This window comes from Priapulus caudatus, unplaced genomic scaffold (assembly GCF_000485595.1).
Source record: "Priapulus caudatus unplaced genomic scaffold, Priapulus_caudatus-5.0.1 Scaffold634, whole genome shotgun sequence".
Taxonomy (NCBI): Eukaryota; Metazoa; Priapulida; class Priapulimorpha; order Priapulimorphida; family Priapulidae; genus Priapulus; species Priapulus caudatus.
The window spans coordinates 15,993-25,658 of NW_014577695.1; the positions used below are offsets into that span (position 1 = coordinate 15,993).

A 9,666-nucleotide genomic window follows, 5' to 3' on the forward strand; every position below is an offset into this window, starting at 1 on the left:
GTTATTACATCGCGCGTAAAAATTGGTGACAGTCTATACGCCGGCGAGCGACGAGCAATGTAGGTCATAGCAGGAGTAATATCAACGTGCGGCAAACGCTGTCAATGAAACCACGGCCACAGATCAAACGATGTTTACAAAGCTCTCCACAACTGTCTGTCGAAATCGCTTCTACGTGCATACTTAACGAAGTCTAACTGAGCTACTGACCTGCGTTTATGATGCTCCTTGCGTTAGGCAACCAAACAAAACGAAATAAAGCGGCACATCATCGCAAACACCTACGACTGCTTCCAGAAAAAAATGGCGTGTACTAGGCCTACTTCCCATAATTCTTTGCGCAAATTACCGTAAAGTGTTGCATAAATTTACTGAATAGAGAAAATAGTGTGCATAGTATACTATAATATAGATAATTTGGCATTCTTTATTTGATCGCACGTGTAAATGAAGTTGTTAGCCAAGTCTTAGGATTTTAACCAGTTTCAATTTACTATTTAGTCATAGTTTGAGATTAAATTATACGCGGCATTGCACTGCCACTTCCACGCACTAACAGCGCAATCCACATCGGTCCCTTTTGTGAGTGCGTTTATCTGGCACTCCGCTCCCTGTTGCAAATAATATTTAATGATTAATGTTGTCACGTGCCAGTTTCATTTTTTTACGAACGAACGGAAAGACGGATTACGTATAGTAAGCAAATAATACTTCAAAATAGAAATGAACAGTGCATTATTTGGAGCAGAGCGGCTAAGAATCGTCGTCACGTGTCACTGTCACCCTAGCTACACTGTTTGTGTACGTATGGCCGCAGTTGAGGTAGGATATAGAAAAGTGAAAGTTTCGTAGATAAATGGCATCTACAACGAAGGAGGGTGTCAACATAGTGCACCAAAACGCAATATTGTGTGAAACGATCAAGAAAGAACAGCAGTATCAAAAGCTCTACACGAATTATAGCGTGAACCCCTTCAAGAAACGTAGGTTGACTAGTGCTGGACTGCGAATGCGATGCCATGACAATGTCAGAATGTACTAAAGAGTAACGTAATGTAGGTAGTAGGGGAACGCAGGCAGCTCGGCAATCGATGATATGGAAATGCTGTCGTCAGTGGCGCATGTGTAGTCTGTATCTCTTCTAAATAAATAATGTTCTTTGTTGCATGTTATATACGCGAATGGTGAATCAATTAGGAGTAATTAAACGCAATTACGATTTAGATGCAAATTACCATTCCACGTGTGTTATCGTTGGTGGTAGTGCTACTCTAGTAGTAGCTTAATTAGTAGTAATAGTATTAGTAGTGTATGGTATCTACCGGTGTAGCCACTGCGCTCTCTGCTTGTAGCGGGAGTGAAGGGGCGAAAGTGTCTCAGTAGCCATATAAATCGTGAACAGTGAAAGTATTAAACAACAACATATGGTAATAACATTGGTGTATTTCAGTGTACACATTGTCTGGAAAACCGAACTCTGCACATGACTCTGCTGACGGCGAAGAAGATAGTAAGTTGTTACATTTCATGATGGTAGCCTAGCTATATCCTTATAAATCTGCAGTGTACTGTTATGCCCATCAGTCGTTGTCTTCTATTCGTAATTTATATATCTGCAGGGCCTTACATACCATGCAGCTTTCTAACTTTGCATTCGATTTCACAGGTAATTTTTTAGAGACAATTGAGCGGGCACATCAGGAACCAGTGAAGAAGTATAGTAACCCTCAGACTGAAGCTCAGGAAATTGGCTGGACAACGAAACCATTGGTAATGATAAATACCCTAGTAGTGCTGAGAGGGTCTATGTCCCCCAGGGTACTATCGGAGGGTACCCTGGGTACGGTTCGATATATCGGAACGTACCCTGGTACTATCTAATATGCCGGACCGTACCTCGCCTACTCCACTAACGAGTCTATAGGGAGTTGCCTACGCCTATTCCCTAACCCTAACTATATCAGATAGTTACCAGGGTACGTTCCGATATATTGAACCGTACCCCGGGTACCCTCCGATAGTACCCTGGGGAACGTAGACCCTATGAACTCTAGTAGTAGTAATTAGAAAATCAGAGAATTGGGTATCAGTGCATTATGTAGTGTTCACGGTTACATTGTCATTGCTGCATTCAGTAGAAGCAATAACAATTTATCTTAGAATTTATGCAGTTTATGCGTCACAAAGTGAGAGTGGAATAAAGCAAGATTTTAATAAATTTCTTGGATCATTGTGCGATGCTTTCCAGTAATTCAAATTTATATTAGACGAATAATCTTGTGTACATAATTTGTAACTAAATAAATGTTAATGTTGAATTTTTTTCCCTATTAGATTGACACAGACAGGACTGACCGAAGACTCCATTTTCCAAGACATAACTCTGATGTTACAAAATATTGTGCAGCTATGTGGAGGATAAAGGAACAAACGGAAAACATGCAATAACGTGATATCCCATATTGCACATGTTCAATATTACTGCTAATGTATAATATATGTCATGTCTTTTAACAATTACTTATGAAACAATTATTCATATCAAATGGGCATCACTTCCACTTTTATAAAGATTTTCTAGAATATAAACAAGACATTTGCTCTCATTTTAATGTAGCCGTACAATAGGCTTGTCCCGCACAACAACCCCAAGGCAGAACTCTATGGGGGTAGAGCTACTTTGTAGTGAGTGCAGGAACACTCACACATGCATAGTACCAAACTCCACAACAGATGGTTCTCTCGCTCACGCTCAATTCAGAGCTTCGCTTCACTTCGTATCCTGAGTGTACGAAGGGGCACTGCATGCAGTTTGGCATGGTACGCGTAAAAATAAATCAGTGCTGTTCATCATGGTGCCATCTAGTGAGTAATATTTGAAAACACGAACAATAAACTATATTAAATTGTATTAAAATTTATTTAGCAAAACCATTAAAAATACTAACTGCATTCATACCATATACTTTTCCACACTGTTAAACAAAACAACATTTTGTGAGCATTCTAAATAATAAAATATATAAATGTAATAAATTATTTACATATAATCAGAAGTAGATAATAGGGAAGGAGTGTGACTTCAATAAACAAGGGAAATTCGTCATTTACTAGCCTTAGAATACCTACAATTTACTACGCGTAAATCAACCAACTTGAGCTCAAATCGTACACAGTATATTTGCCTAGCATCGTGCGAAATCGTTTCCTCGTATACACCCGCAATCTGGAGATACAGACTAAAACGTACGACACGATTATAATCCATTCTGTTGCCAGCAAACCGAATGTATAAACCGCCTAACTTGAAACAAAAGGCAGCTACTAACGACTCTTGCCCCCTCGGCAATGCGGTGTGGCTCGCTGGGAGATTGGATATCGACGCAACACTCGGCGAGCTAATCTTTTACCTATTTACAGCTGCCTTTTGTTTGAAGTTAGGCGGTTTATACATTCAGTTTGCTGGCAACAGAATGGAGAATAGGCGGTTTATACATTCAGTTTGCTGGCAACAGAATGGAGAATCGTGTCATACGTTTTAGTCTGTATCTCCGGATTGAGGGTGTATACGAGGAAACGATTTCGCACGATGCTAGGCGAATGTACTGTGTAAGATTTGAGCTCAAGTTGGTTGAGTTATGCATAGTAAATCGTAGGTATTCTAAGGCTAGTAAATGACGAATTTCCCTTGTTTATTGAAGTCACACTCCTTCCCGATTATCTACTTCAGATATAATGCGTATTTACATTTCATTTCCTTTATGTCATTTCCGTACAACAGGGTTTAATCTACGACTGCCCTGACCATTACTACATTAATACAATTACCATTACAACAGGGCTGAACCTGTGACTGTGCATATTTGCAGTTCTAATGTTGATGTTGATGGCAGATGTGTCGTCATCACAATAGATGTTGATGGTAGCAGCCATGTCGTCTGCAAGCCTACATGATGGTGGCAGATATTTTGTCGTCACGTGTCCATGTTGATGATGATTGTAGCTATGTCATCGTCTTGCACATTTACAGTACAGCAGGTTTGCATTGCCTCACTCAGTCTTACTGCCAAAATGTGTTTGCACTGCAATGCAAAGATACAAGATTATAGAAACTGAGATGACAAAGGCTCTCCTCATTTGCATAACTTTACTATCCCAGGCATAGGTTATTCTTTGGCTGACCTCCTATGATTACCTACCTTTTACCCAATCACAAAACTGTCTGATTCAGATGACATACTAACAAGAATTCATTTCCATTCATTTTCATCACCTTGTAATTTACTCTTAATTGCAAAAAAAGAAGATTGGGGAAGTAGTGGCATTGGAAGTTGATACTCACCATCATACTATCACGTCGTTTAAGAACTGAAAAATCAACGAGTATTTTCACATTATAATTGTTGTACGTTAGAACAATGAATTGTACAAATAGAGTTCATATGTTAAAACAATGACATAATCGTCATGAGGATTAGATATCGTTTATAGAGTCTCTATATTATACACTCCTGATGATATCAACAACATAATGCACTTACCTGAGTAGGTGTAAGAAGGACAGCAGCAATAGTTCAATCCCTCGAAGCACATGTATACGTTCCCGGAGCTCCCACGCACCTGCGATATGTCTGCAGTTGCTTACAGATGCAAGTATTACACTATTCTCTCCCAAACACTGACTGAACGACTGTTCTCGTAAAATTTCCGCATTCTGAATTTTCGGTCGAGATTTCAGGAGCGATTCAGTGGTGGGCAGATATGCGTTTTGATCACGTGTAGTACATGCATAGATTGATTTGGCTAGGATATTTTGACCGATTTTTGCACGTGACCTTGCAGACTGTGAGACATTGAATAATTTTAGGATGACCTTACAAGCGAAACAGATATTTAATGCACACAATGAGAACAAAACTCATAAGTATAGAGTATAATGGGATCCTCTGGTGACTAACAGAGACATGGCATTACAGAGGACCTCTGGGCACTATCTAGATTTGGTTGGTTTTTACAGCCGGCACGTGTAAAGAATAGGCATCACTTACCTCGTACAGACACCTGGAACTGGGAGACACAAGGCGCGTGACACTTTTGCTATCCACAAGACTCAGGGCTGGCAGCAGAGTTCCTTGAAATACGAACGCTAATCTAGGAGAAACCACATTAGCACACCATTAATCATTGCTAAATCTTCATTAACGTCACGATTCCCAGGCCTTGATATAATACCGTTACCACCCTAACCTGCGAAAGTATATCTATAGCCATTAATAACTGTCGAGTGTGATTTATGTTCGCTTAATCGTTTTCCCAATCGTAACAAAATAATTATGTTATCTTCACTATTCCTTTTTTGTCTTGGTTAGCCATCGATATAACCATTAGATAAGAATGTTTAGACTATTCTAAAACTATCTTACCCAGACAGGACCTCATCTGTCACTGAAATAGAAATAAGTTATAACATAAGCATACAAGATGGGAAACAGTGAACAATTAAATGTCCCTACTGATACATAACTGATCTGTGACTATGCAACTGTGTAACATGTGCAATAAAGACTGACTAATACGTGAATCTCTGACTAATATGACCTAGCTATAACAACCACATCAGGAAATATCACCCGATTTTGTAGGTCAATTAATAGTTGCGATAAATCTCTGTTTATTCGCACTATGTTTTTTGATAACCAGTCCGCTGCATTTTTCAAGCTGTTCCCTGCTGGAGATTTAAGTTGCACATCTCCATCAGAGGAATCCTAGTAACTATCAGAATAACTTGCAGTAAATTGCAACAGAGTGGTTGTTGAAATCATCGCATTAGTCAAGGTAAGGATTTATGAAGAAACTTGGCTCAAACAACTAATATCGACCACAGGACGTACACGTAGAATACTTCTGGAAGCATTTAGCCACTTCCTGTAGTAGCTGGTCCACCACATCTTCCATTATGAGTGTGCGAATACGGTCAATCGTCGCTGCATGACCCGTCTTCTTCCTCTACTGCATGACTTCTTTGTGTCCAGGGAAGCTGGTTTCTGACCCTATATAATAACATGATTACTGCTATCTGTTGATATGCTACGTATCTCTAGGCTACGCAGTCCTTTACTCTGCCACGGGCACATGTGACAGAGTGAAGGGCTGCATATAGGTAAACCTCCTTACCTACCTCCTAGCTCTACCTCTACAACCTCAATCCCTCTGCATTATGGAGCAATGAATAGTGAATAGCAATAGCTTCCATTGCTCCACAATTCGTTACCGTGCCGTATCCGCATCTCCCCGTGTTGTCCCTGGCTCCGCCACAGCGAAGCTAAGGGTATAGGAACTAAGGAAGAGTTAATTAGCAAGATCTAGTGGCCCCTAGGGCTAGAATAAACGTCAACAATATACCAATAAAATGGCAATATACGGTAAACGTAGGCGGCATGATGATGATACAGTGACAGAACAGTGCAAACATTGTGTCATTGTGACTGAAAAATACAAGGTACTGCTTATCTACGCTGCCACCACCTACTCTACAACTACTGCCGATCTATATAAGTTCGTATAAATCTGCAATTTTACCGTTAATCTAGTAAATATTACCAAAATAATAACAATAGCTGACGTACCGTTTATGCATAGCGACAGTTTTACTACAATTTAATATCGCCGCGTAGCGCCCTCTCTCGGTAATCTTTTACAAAATAATCTTTTTGACATTACAAGTACAACATACGTGCGCGCGCGTCTCACTCTGTGTGTGTGTGTGTGTGTGTGTGTGTGTGTGTGGCGTGTCGTGCGTCGTGCGTGGTGCGGGTGCGTGTGCGTGCGTGCGTCTGCGTGTCGTGCGTGCGTGCCAAAAGTGCGTGCGGTCGCGTGCGGGGCGTGCGTGCGTGCGTGTGTGTGTGTGTTGTGTGTGTGTGTGTCGCGCGGTGTGCATATATATGATGCCAGTGTAATGTGTATTGGTGTAGCAGTGGGATAAACGCTACAGGCATTAAACCTGTAATATGTCATATATTACAGTAGTATAAGGATGAACACTAGCTCGACAAGCCTGTCAGACCATGGGGAGACTAATGTCTGCCTTTCGATCTATCATCGCTTTTTGGAGAAAGAAGCAAACCAATCAAGTCCAGGGCCGGCGGAAACAAATAAACATTGGTCAGGCCATTTAGCATCAATAACAGATTGCTAGCTCTAGTACTATAGCCCGCGGATCGCTGCCGCAGGCGAGTTCTAGGGGGGGGGGTCCCTCGTCAAAGGGGGTTTGGGGGTCCTCCCCCAAGAAATTAAAAAAATTTAAGACACTAAGATGCCTTTTTAGAGCTTAAAAATACTTTTCAAAACTCAAACAAATATATATTTATACTTCAGTATAGGCCTAATTATTTCGGCATCTGCCAATTTACATGTCAAATTTAATGCGTGTGCACGTACACGTGCGGGCATGCGTGTGCAGTTACACGCAGTGGCGTACGCAGGATTTTCGAAAGGGGGTGTTAGGAGCACGCGAAGGGGTCTGGGGGGCTCTCTGCGGGAATTTTTGAAAATTAGCACTCCTCAGATGCGTTTTCTGCGCGAGCAGGGGGGGGGTCCGGACCCCCTGGACCCCCCTGTACACGCCCCTGGAAACTGTAGACTCTGATACCGTGTGCGCTTGCACTGACGGGTGGGTTCCGGGGGTTAGATTCATGATTCATCAAGCTGCGTACGCAAAATATTTTGCGTAAATCTTGTGTGCGTACGCAATCGACGTTTGCTCAGTTGCGATTTATCAACGGCAGTTATTTAGTAAATTTTGCGTACGATTTCGCCGTACGCAAGCGAGGCCATTTTAGGTGCGATTCATCAAGCTAAAATTTACGTAAACCTTTGCGTAGGGAGTGTGTATGTGTCAGAGAGAGAGAGGTGTGCGTGCGTGCGTGCGTGCGTGCGTGCGCGTGTGTGTGTGTGTGTGTGTGTGTGTGTGTGTGTGTGTGTGTGTGTGTGTGTGTGTATGTTGTGTGTGTGTGTGTGTGTGTGTGTGTGTGGTGTGTGGTGTGTGTGTGTGTGAGGAGAGAAGGGGTGTGCGTGTTTTGTGTTGTGTAGTGTGACAGAGAGGAGAGAGAGAGAGAGAGAGAGAGAGAGAGAGAGAGAGAGAGAGAGAGAGAGAGAGAGAGAGAGAGAGAGAGAGAGAGAGAGAGAGAGGGAGCGAGAGAGAGAGAGAGAGAGAGAGAGAGAATTGTTGGCGCGAGAACTGACCCTTCTACTTCTCATTTCAGGCACTCTTGTGCTGACGACGCGTACTTGGTACCGCATCCAATCTACAATAGAGTGACCAGTGTAGCCCTCGCAGAGGGTCCTTACTTGTACTGGAGAGTGGGCAAACAGTCATGGGAGTATGTCAATTCAATTTGGCAGAAAAAAAATGTAAAATTCTTCGCCATACTCGCTCGCAAATTAGCCCTTGGATTTTACTTATCGTTGTATCGTAAATATCTATCTCTTACCCCTACTACTAATATTTGGGTGTTATTATTAGTAACGATCTTTCGCTGAATTGGCCACACATTGACTACATTTGTTAAGAAAGCGTCGCCGATCTTCGGATGTCATACGGACCGATCATCTCTAGCTTTGACGCACCTCTAAAACCGAGATAGCCAATTCACCTCTAGTGTCAAAACTATGGTATCTAGGCATATTAGAACTAGTGCTTCGCCAGCCTGGTAGCCCCTATAGACTTCAAGAACTAGCTCTAGATTAGACACCATTCAGCCATAAAAGCTCGTGAGCGAAGTCATAGTGAGTACTCCAGAAAGCTATGATGATAGTATGATGTTGTCCTGGCTCGTCTTGAATGCCTCCCTTTCGTGTCCGCATTTCCTCACATCAAACTCATAACTTTCTAGTAAAATATTATCAGTGGTGAGATTGAAAATTGGGCATTCCTTCTGGCTTTAATGAAAGCCTGTCGCTGCACCGCGCTCATCTGAGCGTCGATCACTGTTTCGGCATGTGACAAACGTTCTAAGGATCCTTTAAGTTTAGCCGTTCTTTGTCTCTGTGATTCGGTTATTGGAATTCACGTGCCTTCATTCCTTTGGTAAATAGCAAATTCACAAAGCTTTTTCGCGCTGCGATCCGACAGTGAGGTATCTACGACTTGATCCACGTTTCTCACCATCTTCGTTATAGTCTCCAGGACTTTTGGAAGATATCTATCACTTATGAGGTTATGAGAGCAGAGAGAGAGAGGAGAGAGAGATGAGAGAGAAGAGAGAGAGAGAGAGAGAGAAAGTAAAGAGGCGCGCAGAGAAACATAGAGGTGTGTGCGCGCAGCGCGCGCCACGGGGGGCGCGTGTGTGTGTGTGTCGTGTGTGTGTGTGTGTGTGTGTGTGTGAGAGGAGAGAGAGAGAGAGAGAGAGGAGAGAGAGAGTTGTGCGTGATTGTGCTGTGCGCTGTGCATGTGTGTGTGTGTGTGGTGTGTGTGTTGTGTGTGTGTGTGTGTGGTGCCGTCGCGTGCGCAGGCCGAGGTGCGCAGGCGGTGGCGGTGCGTGCGCTGGTAGCGTGCGCTGAGAGAGAGAGAGAGAGAAGAGGTGTGCGTGTTTGTGCTGTGTGTGTTTGTTTTAGTGACAATCCAAGTTTACTTTATCCATACTACGTACACTACAGGAGCAGTCGACA

At 42.5% G+C, this 9,666-nt stretch overlaps 2 protein-coding genes across 4 annotated transcripts; one reads left to right on the top strand and one right to left on the bottom strand.

Annotated features, from left to right (window-relative positions):
- Positions 1-603: 603 nt before the first annotated feature.
- Positions 604-2,850, top strand: LOC106812321 (protein FAM183B-like). Its single transcript, XM_014816164.1, has 4 exons — positions 604-983; positions 1,451-1,510; positions 1,667-1,770; positions 2,335-2,850. Exons 1-4 carry the CDS (start codon positions 857-859, stop codon positions 2,446-2,448), a joined length of 405 nt encoding a protein of 134 aa, XP_014671650.1. The 5' UTR covers positions 604-856; the 3' UTR covers positions 2,449-2,850.
- Positions 2,851-3,639: 789 nt separating this feature from the next.
- On the bottom strand, positions 3,640-6,669 carry LOC106812320 (zinc finger SWIM domain-containing protein 7-like). Of its 3 annotated transcripts, none has more exons than XM_014816161.1 (7): positions 6,627-6,669; positions 5,892-6,050; positions 5,424-5,445; positions 5,049-5,151; positions 4,542-4,620; positions 4,343-4,368; positions 3,640-4,082 (listed from the first exon to the last, which is right to left on the bottom strand). In XM_014816161.1, the coding sequence occupies exons 2-7, from the start codon at positions 5,953-5,955 to the stop codon at positions 3,975-3,977; spliced, it is 402 nt and encodes a 133-aa protein (XP_014671647.1). In that variant the 5' UTR covers positions 5,956-6,050; positions 6,627-6,669; the 3' UTR covers positions 3,640-3,974. The 3 variants fall into 3 exon arrangements, with proteins under 3 accessions (XP_014671647.1, XP_014671648.1, XP_014671649.1); XM_014816162.1 differs by lacking the exon at positions 6,627-6,669 and adding an exon at positions 6,272-6,354; XM_014816163.1 differs by lacking the exon at positions 6,627-6,669 and adding an exon at positions 6,179-6,197.
- Positions 6,670-9,666: the final 2,997 nt, after the last annotated feature.

Bases quoted from the DNA above. Each gene is read 5' to 3' on its own strand.
- LOC106812321 (XM_014816164.1), top strand. From the start codon at position 857: ATGGCATCTACAACGAAGGAGGGTGTCAACATAGTGCACCAAAACGCA. The intron at 1,511-1,666 runs GTAAGTTGTTAC...TCGATTTCACAG, and splicing joins TGCTGACGGCGAAGAAGATA to GTAATTTTTTAGAGACAATT. The intron at 1,771-2,334 runs GTAATGATAAAT...TTTCCCTATTAG, and splicing joins GCTGGACAACGAAACCATTG to ATTGACACAGACAGGACTGA.
- LOC106812320 (XM_014816161.1), bottom strand. From the start codon at position 5,955: ATGGAAGATGTGGTGGACCAGCTACTACAGGAAGTGGCTAAATGCTTC. The intron at 4,621-5,048 runs GTAAGTGATGCC...GACATATCGCAG, and splicing joins GTTCCAGGTGTCTGTACGAG to GTGCGTGGGAGCTCCGGGAA. The intron at 4,083-4,342 runs GTGAGTATCAAC...TTTGCATTGCAG, and splicing joins AACGACGTGATAGTATGATG to TGCAAACACATTTTGGCAGT.